The sequence below is a fragment of the Phocoena phocoena genome, chromosome 8, assembly GCF_963924675.1.
Source record: "Phocoena phocoena chromosome 8, mPhoPho1.1, whole genome shotgun sequence".
Classification (NCBI taxonomy): Eukaryota; Metazoa; Chordata; class Mammalia; order Artiodactyla; family Phocoenidae; genus Phocoena; species Phocoena phocoena.
In genome coordinates this window covers 84,451,225-84,471,968 of record NC_089226.1, presented here as the reverse complement: position 1 = coordinate 84,471,968, position 20,744 = coordinate 84,451,225, and the positions used below count along the sequence as shown (strand labels likewise).

At 36.4% G+C, this 20,744-nt stretch overlaps 1 protein-coding gene across 1 annotated transcript in view; it reads left to right on the top strand.

Annotated features, from left to right (window-relative positions):
* CCDC73 (coiled-coil domain containing 73) overlaps positions 1-20,744 on the top strand; it is a 106,177-nt gene that overhangs the window by 7,164 nt on the left and 78,269 nt on the right. Inside the window, exons 2-3 of the mRNA XM_065882877.1 lie at positions 9,569-9,640; positions 19,999-20,070. Of these exons, the coding sequence (XP_065738949.1) occupies positions 9,569-9,640; positions 19,999-20,070 (144 nt within the window). The remainder of the gene's footprint in view (positions 1-9,568; positions 9,641-19,998; positions 20,071-20,744) is intronic.

The following is a 20,744-nucleotide window of genomic DNA, read 5'->3' as shown; positions in this document are numbered from 1 at the left end:
ATTATGTAATGTCCTTCCTTGTCTCTTGTAAGTCTCTTTATTTTAAAGTCTATTTTGTCTGATACGAGTATTGCTACTCCAGCTTTCTTTTGATTTCCATTTGCATGGAATATCTTTTTCCATCCCCTCACTTTCAGCCTGTGTGTGCCCTTAGGTCTGAAGTGGGTCTCTTGTAGACAGCATATATATGGGTCTTGTTTTTGTATCCATTCAGCAAGCCTGTGTCTTTTGGTTGGAGCATTTAATCCATTCATGTTTAATGTAGTTATAGATATGTATGTTCCTATGACCAATTTCTTGATTTTTTGGGTTTGTTTTTGTAGGTCCTTTTCTTCTCTTGTGTTTCCCACTCAGAGAAGTTCCTTTAGCGTTTGTTGTAGAGCTGGTTTGGTGGTGCTGAATTCTCTTAGCTTTTGCTTGTCTGTAAAGCTTTTGATTTCTCCATTGAATCTGAATGAGATCCTTGCTGGGTAGAGTAATCTTGGTTGTAGGTTCTTCCCTTTACATCACTTTAAGTATATCATGCCAGTCCCTTGTGGCTTGTAGTGTTTCTGCTGAGAAATCAGCTGTTTTCCTAATGGAGTTCCCTTGTATGTTATTTGTCGTTTTTCCCTTGCTGCTTTCAATAATTTTTCTTTGTCTTTAATTTTTGCCAATTTGATTACTATGTGTCTCAGCATGTTTCTCCTTGGGTTTATCCTGTATGGGACTCTGTACTTCCTGTACTTGGGTGGCTATTTCTTTTCCCATGTTAGGGAAGTTTTCAACTATAATCTTCAAATATTTTCTCGGGTCCTTTCTCTCTCTCTTCTCCTCTGGGACCCCTATAATGCAAATGTTGTTGTGTTTAACGTTGTTCCAGAGGTTTCTTAGGCTGTCTTCATTTCTTTTCATTCTTTTTTCTTTATTCTGTTCCACAGCAGTGAGTTCCACCATTCTGTCTCCCAGGTCACTTACCCATTCTTTTTTTTTTTTTAAATAAGTTTATTTATTTTATTTTTGGCTGCATTGGGTTTTTGTTGTTGCACGCGGGCTTTCTCTAGGTGCAGTGAGCAAGGGCTACTCTTCATTGCAGTGCGCAGGCTTCTCATTGCGGTGGCTTCTCTTGTTGTGGTGCACGGGCTCTAGGCACGCGGGCTCTATAATTGTGGCACACGGGCTCAGTTGCTCCGTGGCATGTGGGATCTTCCCAGATCAGGGCACGAACCTGTGTCCCCTGCATTGGAAGGCAGATTCTTAACCACTGCACCACCAGGGAAGTCCCCACTTATCCATTCTTTTGCCTCAGTTATTCTGCTATTGATTCCTTCTAGTATAATTTTCATTTCAGTTATTGTATTGTTCGTCTGTTTGTTTGTTCTTTATTTCTTCTAGGTCTTTGTTAAACATTTCTTGCATCTTCTTGTTCTTTGCTTCCATTCTTTTTCCGAGGTCCTGGATCATCTTCACTATCATTATTCTGAATTCTTTTTCTGGAAGGTTGTCTATCTCCACTTCATTTAGTTGTTTTTCTGGGGTTTTATCTTGTTCCTTCATCTGGTGCATAGCCCTCTGCCTTTCATCTTGTCTACCTTTCTGTGAATGTGGTTTTTGTTCCACAGGCTGCAGGATTGTAATTCTTGCTTCTGCTGTCTGCCCTCTGTTGGATGAGGCTATCTAAGAGGCTTGTGCAAGTTTCCTGAATGGAGCGACTGGTGGTGGGTAGAGCTGGCTATTGTTCGGGAAAAATCTTTAATTCCAATTAATAAATGTAGGAGGAAGCAGAGAAATAAAAACCACCCTTAGAACATCACAGTAATAATTCCTGCAGGGAAGATCCACTGATGAATGCTAAAATTAGTGGATGAAACTTTTAGGAGAAACAATAGTTGCATAGTCACACAATATCTTCCCCAAATTATTTAATAAGTTACTGTGGTGGTTTTATACATGTTTACATATTGTTTGATACTCCTCCCTCTAGGAAGTGGAGCTTAATTTCCCTTGCCTTGATTGTGGACTAAGTTCTAACAGACAGAAAATATAAAGGGAAAAATACTGTGTTTTTTTTAAAACACAGTATGTTTTTAAAAATACAGTTTACTGTGGAGAAACCTGGCAGATACCACCTTAACTAAGTGATTACGGTTAAGATCCCCAGAAAGAATTTATATTGTATCAATAATTCATGTGAATATGAAGTACTCATGATATGATGTGATGAGAAGGGATCTTTACCTCTGTGGTATTCTTCCCCGAAACATAGTATAATCATGAGAAAATATCAGACAAACCCCATATGTGGAATATTCTGCAAGATACCTCAACAATGCTTGTCAAGAGTATCAAGGTCATGAAAAACAGGAAGGCTGAGAAATTCTCACAGATTGGAGGAGTCTAAGGAGACATGATTAAATGTAACATGGTATCCCATTTTGTGTTCTGGAACAGATATTGGTGGAAAAACTAGTGAAATATATAAACTTTATAGTGTAATCAATAATATTGTTACCATGTTACTTTCTTAACCTTGATAAGTATATCCTACTTATGTAAGATTTCAACATTAGGGAAGCTGGGTAAAGGGTATACAAAAACTCTACTATCTTTACACAAGTCTTCTGTAAATCTAAAATTATTTCAAAATAAAAAGTTTGTAAAAAGAAATTAGAACTTTGAAACAGTGAAAATTCAAGAAATAGTATAGTACAAATTAATGTGATTCTTTTTTTTTTATTTTTGAGAGATATTAAGTAAGCAAGACTATATTTGGTCATTCACTTAATGTTTCCTGAGCACTTACTGTGACAGGTTTTAGAGATTATAATACCATGTAATAATAAAGGAGTGCAGAATATACTGTGAGAGTGTGGCTAAGGAAATGCCTAACTTTACTAAGGGGAGTGAGGTAAGCTTCATGGAAGAAGTAACTCATGCAAAGATATGAATGAGTAGGAATTTTGGATCAGTCTTTCTATCAATTATGTTAGTCTTTTTAAGGAATTAAATTTTGACTTTGATGATTCTCTTGCATATTTGTTTTATGTTTTATTACTATCTGCTCTTATCTTTATTATTTCCTTACTTTAATTTGTTGTTTTTTTGTCTTGAACTTTTGAAGATGGTATTTAGTTGATTAATTTTAACCTTTTTTTCTTTTCTAATATACAGTATTTAAGGCTCTAAACTTTTCTCTTAGCATGCCTTTAGCTGGATTCTACAAATTTATGTAGATTTTATCTTCATTATCATTCAGTTCAAATTACTTTCTAATTTTTTTTTTTTTTTTTGCGGTACGTAGGCCTCTCACTGTTGTGGCCTCTCCCGTTGCGGGGCACAGGCTCTGGACGCGCAGGCTCAGCGGCCATGGCTCATGGGCCTAGCCGCTCCGTGGCATGTGGGATCCTCCCAGACCGGGGCACGAACCCGTATCCCCTGCATTGGCAGGCAGACTCTCAACCACTGCGCCACCAGGGAAGCCCTACTTTCTAATTTTGTTTTTGTTTTTTTTTGCGGTACACGGGCCTCTCACTGTTGTGGCCTCTCCCGTACCGGAGCACAGGCTCCGGACGCACAGGCTCAGCGGCCATGGCTCACGGGACCAGCCGCTCCGCGGCATGTGGGATCTTCCCAGACCGGGGCACGAACCCGTGTCCCTTGCATTGGCAGGTGGACTCTCAACCACTGCGCCACCAGGGAAGCCCACTTTCTAATTTTCATTGTAATTTATTCTTTGACCCATGCGTTATTTAGACGTGTACTACTTCACTTATAAATGTTTGGGAGTTTTATTTTACTTTTTTTTAATTTTACTTTTTATTAACTTTTAAAAATTGAATTTTAGCATGATTTTACTATGTCAGATTGTAAGCACTATATAATTTCAACCACTTAATATTTTTGGAGCTTTTCTTTCTAGCCAAGCATATAATCAAGTTGGTAAATACTCCAACATAGATGAACATGAATATAATATGTATTCTGTATTTCTTGGGTGCAGTATACTATGACTGTGAATTTGGTCAACTTTGTCAGTCTTGTTCAAATCTTCTATATAATTATTGATTTTTTGTCTATATTTTCCTTCTTTTTCTTTATCTGTCCATGTTTCAGTCTGGTTATTTTTTTTTTGTTCTTTCAGTTAATGAATTTTCTCTTCAGTTTACCTAATCTGATGATTAAGTCAATCTATTGAGTTCTTAATTTCACTTCTTAAATTTTCAGTCCTAGTATTTTCATTTGGTTCTACTTTTATAACTTTCATTCCTCTGCTGAAATTTATTTTGTCATATAATTTCTTGAGCATATTAGTTTTATCTACTTCAGGTCTGTGTCTATAAACGCCAATATCTGGACCCCTTGTAGATCCATTTCTATTGTCTCTTTTTTTTCTCTTCATTTTTGGTGTTTTGACCTTTTGGCAGGGCACAGCCAAAACAAAACACAACAAAAAAACCCACAATGATTTGCTAGGGAAATTGTGAAGGAAACTGGGTAATTATTGGTATAATATGTGGTAAATAACATTAAGCAGCATTTTAATGCCCCATAAAGTTAGTTATGCTATGAGTGAAATCATACCCCTTTGTAATTATAATGATTTGTAGAATCTGTATCTTTATACTGCATAGAAAACTGATAAAATGAGTATTATCCACATTGCTGAAAGATAACATTATAATATGCTTCTACTATATTAGGATTTTGATTTAACTTCATGCTTTTTATTAAAAATTATTATTTACATTTTATTTGAACTTTTCATTTTTATTCATTCTTCAAGCAGCTTTCAAAAGTTATTAATAAAAATTCTTATTAAATTGCCAATGAGAAAATATATATTAAATTTGGTAAGAAAATCCCATGTGTAACTTCAATAAAGTATACAAGATAGAACCTTAAAAGTGTTTATTTTTTATTAGCTGCCTTAGGACTACAAGGATTTAAGTGTTTTTATAAAAACAATAAAAGAGGAGTAATTTGATGGTTTATTTACTCTTTATAACCTTTAGAAAGTGCCATGCTTTTTTTGAAGTACTTGCTTCAGGCTGTAGTTTTACAAAATGGGCTGTGTATTGGTCAGGCCTCTTCAATTCTTGACCCTGAACAGATTTAGGGACATAGTACATACACCAGGCACTTGTCCAAGCAGCCAAAACTGTTACTGGGTACTTTTATTCTCCTTTTCAAACTCATAATCCACCTCCTACGAAATTGCCCAATTCAGTTCCTCATGTTGTCTAATACAATACTAATCTCTCTTTCCGAGAGTTTCTTGGTTTGATTATCTATAAAATATCCAAGATAAATATCTCTAATATGCATGGCATAGCCTAAAAGTTCACATTTTAAAAAAAATCTCTTTCCTAATTCGTATTTAAACTACTGTTTTCATGTTAGTCAACTTAATCTATTACAAAGACTTCTCAAATAGAAAAATATTAATATTAGAATATCCATAACAATTTAAAAGTTTTTTGCCTTTCCTTTCAATAAATATTTCTTATTTTGAAGTGTTCAACCAAATAATCAGAATGTACTTGTATATTTAAAATAGGTAGTGTGATTTTGAATGGTTTTCTAACTTTTATGGGATATGAAGATTAAATTCTGAAGTTTTTGAAGGAAAGGAGTATATTATAGCAATTCATACTGTCCTACACAACCCACAGTTTCTTAAAGGTGATATAATGGCATGTTTAAGAGACTCTGGAGACAGATCATCTAGGTTCAAATACTTGCTCTGCTGTTTACCTGCTATATGACTTTAGGCAAGTTATTTATCCTCTTGCTGATAACCCAGTTTCCTCATTTATAAAATGGCAGTAACAAGAATACAAGTAACACATAAAATTATACCTAAGGTTAAATTAATGTATAAAAAGTGCTTAGAACAATATCTAAATCATAGTAAGATCTGAGAATCCCCTGTAGCCACTGAAAGAGAAGTGTAGGGCTTCCCTGATGGTGCAGTGGTTAAGAATCCACCTGCCAATGCAGGGGACGTGGGTTCGAGCCCTGATCCTGGAAGATCCCACGTGCCGCAGAGCAATTAAGCCCGTGCGCCACAACTACTGAGCCTGTGCTCTAGAGTCTGTGAGCCACAGCCACTGAAGCTCGCGGGCCACAACTGCTGAAGCCCGCACACCTAGAGCCAGTGCTCTGCAACAAGAGAAGCCATTGTGATAAGAGGCCCACGCACCACAATGAAGAGTAGCCCCCACTCGCCACAACTAGAGAAAGCCCACGTGCAGAATCAAAGACCCAATGCAGCTAAAAATAAAACAAATAAAAAAAAAAATAAAAGAGAAGTGTATAACCAGGCCCATATGAAGAAAGCTGTATCTTGTACATTTTCAATCCACCTGCTTTGGGAAGATATGCATGTTATATGTTCTACACACCTCCCCCCAAAAATGTGTATACACTTATTTCTTTTTTCAACGTTTTGACTGTAGGTACGTATTACTTTGAGAGCTTCTGTTCTCTCCTCACTTTATTTATCACATAGCATACCTTGTTTGTATACATTCTGTCCCTTATTCCATGCTGGAAGAACCTTGACTGTGTCTTAGGGTCCAACTCTCACCAATATGAGTTAGGTAAATCCTGACTGTCCTAACCTCTCAGGAAGGTTCAATGCATTTCACCAACCAGCAACTGGTTTAGGAGTGGGCATGTGACCTAGTTATGGCCAATGAGATATCAGAAGATATGATTAGGAAGCTTCTGGGAAAAGTTTTGTTATCCTTTTAATAAGAGATTACACTTTTTCTACTGTAGGATAATGTCCTTTCCGTCCTTGATGCTTAAAATTAAAGTAGCCAAGGGGTGAAAAGCTTAAGGAAAATCACTTGGATAATGGCAAAATGGAAAATGGGCAGAATTATAGTCCTTGATGATATTGTTGAGCCACTGAAATAAATTCTAGAAGGACTCTGCCTTTGGACTTGTCATGTGAAACAGTTAAGTCCCATAAGCCATTGTGAGTCTGGGTTTGTTGTTGCTACTTGCTGCTGAAAGCATTTTCAGTGAGACAGCTTTCATGAAAGCCTCTTTGAATACCATAGCATAAGTGTGTGTATGTAATAAAACAAAGAACATGTGAGAGAGTCATAGGAAAATATTTCATAACAAAATGTATTTTATCTGTTAACATCCACTCTTTGATTTCTCCCAGTTTGTTATGAAAATTGTTAAACATACAGCAAAACTAACAGAATTTGACAGTGAACACTCATACACCATTAACATTTTACTGTACTTGTTTTATCACGTCTATCCATCTACTTAACCCTCCTTCAGCTTTATTTTTGACGATTCCAGAGTAAATTGCAGGCATCAGTGCACTTCCTAAATACTTCAGAATGCATATCATTCAGAATTCTATGGTGAAATTATGTGGGCCTGTACATTTCTTTTTTTGGAGCTTTTAAATTTATGACTATAGGGCTTTTGAAGATTGTTATTTATCTTCTTGGTTGAGGTCTGATAGTTTGTGGTTTTAGAAGAATTGGTCTGTTTCTGTAAGTTGTCAAATTTATGAGCATAAACTTGTTTGTAGCATTCCCTTAACTTTTTAATGGCTTTAGGACTTTTGTATATGGTTCTTTTAGCACTTTGAGCATATTTTAAATTATTGATTTATTAAAGTCTTTGTCTAGGTCCGTTGTCTGCACTTGCTCAGGGACAGTTCCTATTAAATTGTTTTTTTTTCCTGTGTATGGATCACACATTTTTTAAAAATAATTATTTTATTTATTTATTTTTGGCTGCGTTGGGTCTTTGTTGCTGCACGTGGGCTTTCTCTGGTTGCGGTGCACAAGCTTCTCACTGCGGTGGCTTCTGTTGTTGCGGAGCATGGGCTCTAGGCATGTGGGCTTCAGTAGTTGTGGCATGTGGGCTCTAGAGCGCAGGCTCAGTAGTTGTGGTACACGGCTGTAGTTGCTGTGCGGCATGTGGGATCTTCCCCGACCAGAATACAAACCCGTGTCCCCTGCATTGGCAGGTGGATTCTTAACCACTGTGCCACCAGGGAAGCACTGGATCACACTTTTCTGTTTGCTTGCATGCCTTGTAAATTTTTTTTGAGAAATGGACATGAATATTTTGAATATGTGACAACTCTGGAAATAAGATTCCTACCTCTTCTCAGGGTTGCTTCTTGTTTTTGTCATTATTTGTTTGTGTAGTGACTTTTCTGAAATAATTGTGTTAAGTCTTCAGTTTTTGTCATGTGCTCTTAGCTTAGTGATCAGCTAGTGCTTTGTTTGACATAGATTTCCTTAAATACCTGGAACCAAAACAAACAAACAAAAAAACTCTGTCTTTGCAGAAGAGCTCTGTGTGTGTGTGTTGGGGTATGCCTTCAACACTCAACCAGGCAGCTTTCAAGTCTACCTATTGAAGTTTCTGACAGAAGCTTCAGATTTCTCTAGTGATACCTTGTGTTTATTGTGTGGGCTAATTCAAGAGTATTACAATATTTTAAATGAAATCAGAGGGTTTTTCTAAATAACTGCTTCTTGCTTGGCTTTGGGCTTCCCCCCTTGACTTTGGGTCTTCCTTTTGTGCTGCTTCCCAGAGAGAGTCTATCCTTTCAGCTCTCCCAGCTATGTCTCACTGTTAGTTGGGTGGTGGCAGCAGGTGGGGAATAGGAACATTCTCTGATGTTTCTATTAAGCCTCAGTTTTTGGTGAACCCCAGTCTCAAGGTGAGGCCTCCACAAGAATTCTGATCCCTCTTTCATATTTAATTGTGGGCCTAGCATGTATTCCTTCCCCTCCCCAAAGATAGAGCTGTTTTATTTTTCTAGCCTTCTCCTCTCAGCTGCAGTGGGTTTCCATAAGTGCTCTCATGGGCTAGTTTTTATTGCCCTTCCCCCTGTAGATTAAGGCTTTTGTTCCTTAGAGGAGATAAGAAAGACAGGTCTGTCTAGGTAGAGTTTTCAGTGGTGTCTGCTGGTCCCTTTCCCCCCCGCTGCAGAGGATTTCCACTAGTGTCCTTAGATATAGTTTTTGTTGTCCTATCCCCTGCAGATTAAGGTTTTTGGTCTGTAGAAGATTTAGGGAAGAAGGCTTGTGACTGCTCTCCTCCCCAGCCAGTACCACAGGAGAAAAGCTTTCTCAGATTCTTCCCATCCTTCCCTGTAACCACCTGGTGGGTTTCATGGAAGAAAAACCTGTTAGAAGGTATAAACCTCCTTATTTCTAGAAGATATAAACTTCTTTATTTCTGGGGACCTCAGGAGATTCATGTTCTTACACCAGCCCATGTTCTGCCTTTAAAAATTTATTAAGGACTTTTAGCTGAGTTTTAAAATCGGTACTCAATGGCTTATGTCCCAGGTAAGCAAATGCTGTGGTTCTGTTCTCCCTGCAGTAACCCGTTTCTCTATCCAGATTTTGGATTACTTGGTCGATCTGGGACCTCAGTTCTCTGATGGATTTGGCTATTTAATTTGCAATTTTTCTAGCCCTTTTCCTTGTTGTAAATGTGGGAGGATGCTCTTTTTATCTCTCTAGAAAGAGTTGAAACTGGAAATTTTCAAGTCCTAATTTTCCTAGTATTTTTCTTCTTTTTGACTTAGGAAGCAGAAGCTCAGTATGAAGAGCAAATTGGTAAAATTATTATGGAGACACAAGAACTTAAATGGCAAAAGGTGAGTATTTTCTCCCCTCTAATTAGCATTTTATTTTATGTATTTTATTCCTTAATTGTGAAGTTAATTTTTAAATTTCCTAAACATATTTGGGGAATTGTGCTTCATTTTAGAGAGTCTCAAGAAAATTCCAACTAAAACTGTTAAGAACATTTAGGCTTCCAGAAAACTGAGAATAACTTTTTTTTTTTTTTTTACAATGTTGTGTTAGTTTCTTCTGTGAGAATAACCATTTTTCCCCAGGCTTTCTGATAAGAAAATAGACAAGGATAACTCTGAAAACTACTATGAACTATTTCATATCTGAGAAACATATTTTGTGTTATAGAGGAGTCAAAATGTTTTTTAAGAAGTGAAACTTCAGAATAGTACTGTATTTTCCTAGGCTGTTGTTATATACTATAACCAAATCTTAAAAAAAATAGTATCATATCTGATTTTCTTTTGATCCTTATCCATATAGAGGCATTTTTGACAGTGCCTCTCTTGCCTTTACACCAAAGTAATCTTTTCTTTTTTAAAATATTTATTTATTTATTTATTTGGCTGCACCAGGTCTTTGTCGTGGCACGTGGGGTCTTTGTTGACATGCAAGATCTTTTAGTTGCAGGTTGTGGGCTCTTAGTTGCAGCATGTGGGATCTAGTTGCCTGACCAGGGATTGAACCCGGGCCCCCTGTATTGGGAGTGTGGAGTCTTAACCACTGGACCACCAGGGAAGTCCCCCACCAAAGTAATCTTAACAGCTAAAAATTGAAAGCTTAATTAAGATGACCCTTCTTCTCAGTATTTGGCAATATTGAAACAGGAACTTGGAGATAACATGTCAGAAATAGAATTCAAATGACAGAGGATAGGCCAACGATGGGAATTTTGAGGCCAGAGAGATCCACAAGGTTGTGTGGGTTACATATTAGGGACAGGTCAAATAAAGAGACCTGTTTGTGGAGAGAAAAAACAGGTAAACACCAAATACAATCTAAAGCTCCAAGCAGACATAAAGTCAGAATGTAAAGTCAGAATGTAAAGTCGTATCTTGTTTTGAATAGAGTCAATAGTAGAAAATTATCAGAATCCTTAAGTTAATCAGTAAGTTTAATACAATCCAATTTAAAATACCAAGCGTGTGTTTGGTGTACTTAAGCTGATTCTAAGGTTTATATGGAAATAAACTTACAATAGTGGCTGGGAAAGTTTTGAAAAGGAATCTAGTCACACTAGATTCTTAAATATATTATAAAGCTATAATAGTTAAAATAGCTTGGTAGTATATATGAACAGATAGACTATAATGGAGTCCAGAAATCGATCCAAATACATAAGATAATTTAGTGAATGATAAAGGTGACATTGCTGATCAGGGGGGAAAAGTAGATTATTCAAGAAATGATATTAGAACTGGGTATACCATCTGAAGAAAAATAAAACCAGATTCCTACCTTACTTTACAAAGTTGTAGAAAAATAGAACTTTCATATATTTCTTATTGGCAATGTAAATTAAAAGTATCTTAAGTTCCCCCAAACACCTAAATCCCATAACCTTCTATATAACCCAGTTCTAATTTGTTCCTTTTGAGATACTACTAAGAATTTGTCAAGGTAGTGTCCTCACTTACTGCAGTGAATTCCAATAAACATGGTTTTGCTTTATTAACAGGTTGTTTGGTGGTGTTTCGATGGAGTTCATTTTTGTATATGGTGTTAGGTAAGGGTTCAGCTTCATTCTTTTTCTCCTTTTTTTTTTTTTTTTTTTTTTGCGGTACGCAGGCCTCTCACTGCTGTGGCCTCTCCCGCCACGGAGCACAGGCTCCGGACGCGCAGGCCCAGAGGCCATGGCTCACGGGCCCAGCCACTCCACGGCATGCGGGATCCTCCTGGACCCGGGCACGAACCCACGTCCCCTGCATCGGCAGGTGGACTCTCAACCACTGTGCCACCAGGGAAGCCCAGCTTCATTCTTTCGCTTGTGTATATCCAGTTTTCCCAGAACCTTTGGTTGAAAAGACTGTTCTTTCCCCATTGAATGATCTTGATACCCTTGACCATGTGTGTGAGGGTTTATTTCTGAGCTCTTTATTCCATTGGTCCATGTGTCTTTCTTTATGCCAGTACAGCACTGTTTTGATTCCTGGAGCTTTACAGTAAGTTTTGAAATTAGGAAGTGTGAGTCCCCCAGCTTTGATCTTCTTTTTCAAGATTATTTGGCTATTTTGGGTTCCTTGAGATTCCATATGAACTTTAGGATGGGTTTTTCTATTTCTGCAAAAAATATTACTGGGATTTTGATAGAGATTACATTGAATCTGTAGATAACTTTGGATAGTATTATTTTACAAATATGAAGTTTTCTAGTTCCAGAGCAAAAGATGTGTGTGTATTTTTAATTTAATTTCTTTGGGCAGTGTTTTGTAGTTTTCATTGTACAAGTCTTTCATCTCCTTGGTTAAGTTAATTTCTATGTATTTTATTCTTTTTAGTACTATTGTAAATGTAATTTTTTTCTTAATTTCATTTTTGGGTAGTTCATTGTTAGCGTACAGAAATGCAATTGATTTTTGTGTGACTTTGTATCATACTACTTTGCTGAATTCATTTATTCAAATTTTTTGTGGAATATTTAGGGTTTTCTACATATAAGATCATATCATATGCAAACAGATAACTCTTTTTCCTTTCCAAATTGGATTTCTTTTTCTTGCCTCATTGCTTTAACCAGTACTATGTTGAATACAAGTTGTGAAAGTAGGCATCCTTGCCTTGTTCCTGATCTTAGAGGAAAAGCTTTCAGTCCTTTACCATTGAATATTATGTTCACTGTGGGGTTTTAAAATATGGCTTTTATTATGCTGAGGTAGTTTCCTTCTATTCCTAGTTTGTTGAATTTCTTTTTTACCATGAAAGGGTACTGAATTTTGTCAGGTTCTTTTTATTGCATAAGTTGAGATGATTATGTGCTTTTTTGCCTTCATTCTGTTAATGTGGTGTATTACATTGACTGATTTTTTTGTATGTTGAACTCTCTTATCCCAGGGATAAATCCTACTTGGTCATGGTGTATGATCCTTTTAATATGCTTCTGAATTCAGTTTGATAGTATTTTTTTGAGAATTTTTGCATCAGTGTTCATCAGGGGTACTGGTCTGTAGTATTCGTGATGTGTTTTCATCTGGCTTTGGTATCAAGGTAATACTGGCATCAAGCATGAGTTAGGAAGTGTTCCTTCCTATTCAACTCTTTGGAAAAGTTTGAGGAGGATTGCTGTTAGTTCTTTAAATGTTTGGTAGAATTCACCAGTGAAGCCATCAGGTTCAGGGCTTTTCTGTATTGGGAGATTTTGATTATGGATTCAGTTCCTATAGTCTCTTAAAATTTTCTATTTCTTCATAATTTGGTCTTCATAGGTTTTGCATTTCTAGGAATTCTCCATTTCATCTAGGTTACCCAATTTGTTAGCATGCAATTGTTCATAGTACTCTCATCATACTTATTATTTCTGCAGAATCAGTAGTAATGTCCCCACTTTCATTTCTGATTTTAGTAATTTGAGTCTTCTCTGTTTTTCTTAGTCCATCTGGGTAAAGGTTTATCAATTTTGTTATCTTTTCAAAGAACCAATTTTTAATCTCACTTATTTTCTCTATTGTTTTTCTGTTCTGTTAAAGGGAGGGGGGAATCTCTCCCATTCTTTTCTTTTTTAAAAATTTATTTATTTATTTATTTTTGGCTGCATTGGGTCTTCGTTGCTGTGAGTGGGCTTTCTGTAGTTGCAGCAAGCGGGGGCTACTCTTTCTTGCAGTGTGAGGGCTTCTCACTGTGGTGTCTTCTCTCGTTGCGGAGCATGGGCTCTAGGCATGTGGCCTTCAATAGTTGTGGCATGTGGGCTCAGTAGTTGTGGCTCACAGGCTCTAGAGCACAGGCTCAGTAGTTGTGGCACAAGGGCCTAGTTGCTCCATGACATGTGGGATCTTCCCAGACCAGGGATCAAACCTGTGTTGGCAGGCAGATTCTTAACCACTGTGCCGCCAGGGAAGCCCTGCTTCATATATTCTGATGGTCTGTCATTCGGTTCATAAATGCTTATAATTGTTATATCTTCTTCCTTATTGAACGTTTTATGGATATATAATATCTTTCTTTGTCTAATGTAACTTCTTAAAATTTAAAGGCCATTTTTAATTTTATTTTTTTTTGTTCTTTTGGTTATTATTTTATTGGAATATCTTTTTCCATTTTTCTACTTTCAACCTGTTTGTGTCTTTAGATCTAAAGTGAGTCTCTTGTAGACAGCATAAAGTTGGATCATGCTTTTTATCCATTCTTCCAATTTTTGTCTTTAGGTGAGAGAGTTAAAATATACATTTAAAGTAATTACTGATAAGGAGCAACTAACTTGTGTCATTTTGCTATTTGTTTTCAATGTGTCTGATAGTTTTTGTCCCTCATTTCCTGCATTACCATCATCTTTTGTGTTTAGTTGATTTTTTTGTAGTGAGATGTTTAAATTCCTTTCTCATTTCCTTTTGTGTATATTCTCTAGCTATTTCCTTAATGGTTACCATGGGGATTACAGTTAGCATCTATCATTATAGCACTCTAATTTGAATTTGTATCAGCTTAATGTCAATAACATACAAGAACTCTATTCCTTTATAGCTCCATCTACACCCCTTTCAGTTGTTGATATTATAAAATTACATCTTTATATATTGTGTGCTCAAGAGAATAAACTAGTAGGGTTTTTTTTGTTTTTTTGTGGTAGACGGGCCTCTCACTGCTGTGGCCTCTCCCGTTGCAGAGCACAGGCTCCGGACGCACAGGCCCAGCGGCCATGGCTCACGGGCCCAGCTGCTTCACGGCATGTGGGATCTTCTCGGACTGGGGCACGAACCCGTGTCCCCTGCATCGGCAGGTGGACTCTCAACCAGTGCGCCACCAGGGAAGCCCCTAAACTAGTAGTTTTAAAAATGCATTAGTCTCTGAATTATGTAGAAAGCAAATATGGAGTTACAAACCAAAGGTACAGTAATACTAGCTTTTAGCCTAATAATTGTCTTTTTAAAAAAAGCATTAGTTTCTTTAAAAAGAAATAAAAACTGCTGTTAGAATAATACTAGCTTTTATAAATTGCTCATGTATTTACCTTTACTGAGATTTTTATTTCTTCATACGGCTTTGAGTTGCTCTCTCTTGTCCTTTCAGTTCAACCTGTAGGAATCATATTATTTCTTGCAGGGCAGGTCTAATGGTAATGAACTCTCTCAACTTATGTTTATCTGCATTTTAGATCATGTAGAGGAAAGGCAACTTATGTGAGATGGTGATAAGACTATGAAGTATATTTCCTGAGTCCTTGGAGTACTTTGCCAGGTTTGTCTGAAGTAAGAAAATGTCCAAGATTGGGGCACAAGTATCCAGTTTCATGTGGTAACCTCTAATAGGTGTGTATGGTAGAAGCCAGTGGAGTATAGGAGACTGTGGACTTAATGGTATTGAGAGTTAGACATAACCTTCTTGGTCATGGAAGTTCAATAATGTCAGATTTAAGGTGCCATTAATTCTCTCTACTTTTCCTCAAGATTGGGGATGATTGGGGCAATGAAATTTCTAAATCAATGACAAGACTTTGCAGAGTTCTCTAAAAACAGGTCCAGTAAAATGAGTGCCTCTGTTACTGGAGATCCTCATGTTGGGAACACAAAATCAAGTAATTTTTTTCCTACTCTCATAATTATAGCTCTCTCTCAAGAAAAAGTTTTAATCCATCCAGAGAAGTAGCAAGCAATGATCAGAACATATTCAGAACCCACTGTAGGGGTTTATTTTAGGAAGTCCATTTGGACATGTTCAGTGGGGTCCTGAAGCTTGGATTTACAAGGATAACAGTTTTACTAGGATTGTGAGGGAGACAGATGAGATTTGCACCAGAGACATCCTCAAAAATCTTAGTAAAATTTCCCCACCAATGCTAATTGAATATCATTTTCAATATGTCCTTGCTCTGATGGATAATTCCTTGTAAAATATGTTTGCAGAGTTTCGTCAAGGTTCTCTGGTGCCACCAAGTGTCTGTCCTGAAAGTGCCAGGGATTCTCTTGTACTTTACAACCATGTATTCTTTTCAGACTTTGGAGCCAGTTGTGGGCATTCCAAAATAGGATTTTTTAATCTCCAGAAAGATTTAGCTTTTTAGAGTATAATGGGGCCAGGACCTGATTGAGGGCTTCCTGTGTGTCATAAAGATAAACCTAGGATATTTCTTTTAGCCTTTGTTATCCGTTAATAGTGTGGCTTCATGATAGCCACCTCCTTAGGAAGCATTAGAGTACTTAAAACTGTTGTTCATCTTACATTGGGATTCCTATTAAGGTTGGAAACTCTCATTGTTTCTACAGTATTACAAAATCATGGACTACTCTGAAAGATATACCTAATATTAGTTTTTTGTTAACTCTCTTATCTCTTGACAATTGGCAAGCCCTGCTGAGGGGGTAAGTACTGTCATCAGGACTGGTTTTACTTCTGGTAAGGAGTCATGTTTTAGGGGTCAGTTGAGACTGTTCCAGTATATCTTGCCTTAGTTCCCATTTCAGTTATAAAAATAGATATATCAACAAACAATATTAAACCTAGATTTTCTAGGAGGAGTTTCTAATAAATCCATCTGAGGCATAGTCATTGTTTGGACAGAGGTTAGATCTCATGGAATTCCCCTTCTTTGGATAATGGGAAAAGAGTAGCAATCTTTAAAGTATAGCACTGAGTTGAAATGTGTGAGGAAGAAAATAATAAAAAGTTCATAGGATGTAAGCCTGCTTGCCAAGAAGTGTGTTTTCAGTAGCATCCAGGATTGTACAGCATACAGAACCATCAAATTTAAACAGGATCCTTAAACCAAGTCAGCAGAGGCCTCTACTCGTTTGGCTGCTGCTTATTACTATCCTTAGATAAGGAGTAGGATTTTCCCCTCACTGGGTTGAGGGGAAGATTGTAGTAAGCAGTTGGGCCCTGATGATACCTGTGGTGTTCTGTTAGAGTATTAAGGACTTGTCTACATTGCTCAGATACAAATAGATGGAAAGCTTTATGACAATTTGGAGGGCCCCAATTGCGGGGGTGCAAGGGGGGCTGTTGAGAGTTATTTTTAAATCACAAAATTCTTGTCCATGTTTAAGTTCCTAAGGGAAAGGTTCCATTGTTGAGGACTTAAATTATATAGAAATGTGTCAATTTCAGAGATGTTTGGAACCCAGTGTCTACAGTAGCCAGTGTAATCTGGACAACTTCTTAATTTTCTTTTAGTAACCAGCCTTGGAAAGTATTGAGGGGCTCATAATTTATCAGTAATAATAGATTTACCCCCTGGGGATAAATTATTCCCTAAATAATGCACTTTATTCTTACAAAATACTAAACTGTTTTTTGGAATTCTCATGTCCTTTCTGAGCTAAAACAGTACATAGATAAATGGAGTCAGTCTTAGAGCTCTCTTCATCTTTAGAACATAACGAAAGCTTGCCCGCATATTGTATAAGTGTAGAGTTTACAGGGAGGTTTAAGGTTCCTAAGTTCCTCAGTAAACCACTGAGGCATAACTGTCCAGGTAAATTGTTGACTCTCCCAGGACAGAACAAACAGGTAAAACTATTTTGATCTAAAGGGACGCCATAGAAAGCAGAACACAGATAAATATATAGTAGTAAAGTATGTAGAGTCAGGTGGCACTAAAGATAAAATAGTATCTGGGCTCAATGAATTGGGGAAATTGATATTTTATTTATGGCCTTAAGGTCTTAAATCTTCACCCATTGGGTTTTTGACTGGGGAACAAGTCAAAATTTTAAAACTGGTATAGGTATGATTGATTCATCCTTTCTTTATTAGGCTTTAGGACAATTGACTTTAGTTCTTCTTCGTTTCTGGTTTTAGAGGTATTATATAAAGTTAAGTAGAGGTTTAGATGGGTCAGTCTGAACCCTGCTGCCAATATCAGTTAAGACATTTTTCCCACAAAGAGTCCACTTCATGGAGATCTTTAATTTGGTTCCATGGTACACACAGGTACCGAAGTCAATATCCAAATAAGCTATGATCTGATTGTGAATAGAATCCCCAGGAATCTTAAAAAACAAACAAACAAACAAAAAACTCCTCCTCCAAAAAAACAGGAGTTTAATTTTTCAGTTCTATTTGCATAGTAGATTCCTATCTCTTAAGTCAATGGGTGTGGCGTCATAAAGGAGAAAATAATATTCCTCACTTGAGAATCCAAGAATAACGGTTATGGGCTAAAATGGGACGAGTATCTTTGGATTATTAGAGATACACCCTATTTGAGTAGCTCATTGACCCTGAGGGAAAGGTTATGTGATGTTGCCAGAGTTTATGGTATGAATAAAATTTCCAGGTTTCTTTTAATATTTAGAGAAATTGCTCTTTGCAAGTTTGAGGAATAAATGGGAAGTTGGGTGTGTGTCAGAGCAGTGACATTGATTTGCCCACCTGATATTTTTTCCCTTCATTTTCTTAGCTAGTTCAGGATGTTTTTTTCCCCAGTGTCTTTTCTGCTTATAATAAGTATCTACAGGTGTCTTTACCATGAGACTCACTCCTCTCATGCTTGATGACAGGAGTGGGAGTATTAAATTGTTTTATCTGTAAGGGTACCAGTTTCTTCTTCTTTTGTTCTAAGGCTTTTTGAAGATCTGAATTTGGAGATCTAGTAATGGGGCTGTTTCCCATTCCAGTTTTTGTTGCATATTAAATCTATTTCTAGATTTACGGCTGTTCACAAAAAACGGGGAGAGAGCTGGAGTTCATGTTTACTTCAGAATCTGCTCCTCAAAGGATTTATCCCTGAAGTGTCCTATAAATTCATTCTTTCCTTGTTTGCAGGAGTAGAGTCTAATATATTTTTATAAGAAAACTGGGCAATATCCTCTGAAAAATTTTGTCCAATATCTACAGCTTTTCTAAATGTCTGGTTTCCGGAGAATTCCCTGACAGTCCAGTGGTTAGGACTCGGTGCTTTCACTGCCAGGGCCTGGGTTCATTCCCTGGTCAGGGAACTAAGATCCTGCAAGCTGCGTGGCGTGGCCAAAATTTTAAAAATTAAAAAAAAAAATGTCTGTTTGCCTATGCAGTTCGGGATTTCCTAAGTCATTCTTGGGATCTTCTCACTTTGCCTTTTCTATTCTTTATTTTTTGCTTCTGAGCATATGAACCAATTGATACAGACCTTGGAACTGGCAGTATTATTTTTCAAAATTAGTTATGGGAATTAAAATAGTTTAAAGTAATTGCTAACTTCAGGAAAAATAAAACTTGTATATATAGAAATGTAATCATGGGACTTCCCTGGTGGCGCAGTGGTTAAGAATCTGCCTGCCAATGCAGGGGACACAGGTTCAAGCCTGGGTCCAGGAAGAGTATCCCCCGCTCACTGCAACTAGAGAAAGCCCACATGCAGCAACGAAGACCCAACGCAGCCAAAAATAAATAAATAAATAAAATTTTAAAAAAGAAATGTAATCATGATATACCATATGGCTTAGCATTGAATAAAAATTGCAGTTATAAGAGTATAAATACTGACTGTTGATTTAAGCCACAATTTTTATATAATTCTGTTGGAAGAATAGACGGAGGACATGTAGGATTATGGTTATACAAGAAAGCTATCATATAGGAGGTCAGTAGATAAATTTTTTAAATTGTAGAATCACGGAGTAAAATAACAGAAGCATTTGAAAGTGGTTGCCAGTTTTAGCTCTAAGTTTTTAAATTATGAGAATTATTTGATAAAGATAGAAGAAAAAATTCATCTTGAATCTAAAGGACAGGACACACAACTTGTACCAAAAAAAGGTGGAGGGGAAAGAAATGGAATTGTATACATGGATTTTTTTTCAAAAATGCCCTGTGGTAGTTTTGGTTTTGTAAAAAATTATTTCAGTGAATTTAAAGAATCATATGTTACCATGTAAACATTTGTGCTTAGATAATAAAATTGGTGTTTTTGGAAACTGTAATAAGACTATAGTCTGCTTGTATATTAGACTTAATTTTAATAACTTTTGGTGAAAGATATTTTCTTGAAGAAAACTTTAAAGTAAGCTATATTCAGAGTTTAAAATTTTAGAGAGCAATATGTTTTATCATGAAGAAGCAACTGGAAGCAAAATTATTGTATGCTGAGTCCATGACAGTTAAAAAAATAATAAAATTGTCATAAGTTACATTTTAAGAGCATAAAATAATATGTGCAATGAATATGTTTAACTTTAATTTGTGAACCCAATTAAAATTTAAAACTGAAAGTGGCTAGAATCTGTTTTAACTTTTCATGATTTTAAAATAGGAAACTCTTCAGAATCAAAAGGAAACATTAACAAAGCAACACAAAGAAGCAATGGCAGTTTTTAGAAAGCAGGTAATTTCATAAGGATAGACAAACATTACAGTTTTAAATATTGCACTTTTCCCACTTCTCATGAATATTATGACAGGTTGTTCTCCATTCTCACTGAAGACAAAAATGTTATTATTGGAAGCAGGAAATAAGATTATTTTGAATCACAACTGATAATAATGTAATGTGGTAGAATGATTTAGTTAAGGAAAGAAATTAGGAATACTATTTTCTTGGAGATGTGTTTTCATTGGTCCTAAATAAAATATGTTAGTGATATGTGTGTTCTTGCTCTTTCTCTCCCTTCTCCCTTTTCTGTCTTTAATTAGCATATCTTAGGAGCTTACCTTTTCCACATTACTCCTTTACCCAAGCTAACATTATAACACTGGTGAAAAGCTGAAATGCAAGTAGGAAGAGATGTGATTATCATGCACCTCCATAAATATCAACTACTAACAACTAAGAAAGATCAGTAGAAGAATTGAAAAAAATATATTTTAAAGAAATGAAGAACAACTCCTTCTGTTATTTTGAATTCTGTAGCTCTTCTTTACTACCTCACATTTCTCTTCAGTTCCTAATTATAAAATAGAAGTGTAAGAAATGTGCCTATGGAAAATGTACTCTGGAAATGCTTTTCCTTATAGCCATGCCAACATCACCATTTTTTTTTCCTTTTTCCTTCCCCCTTT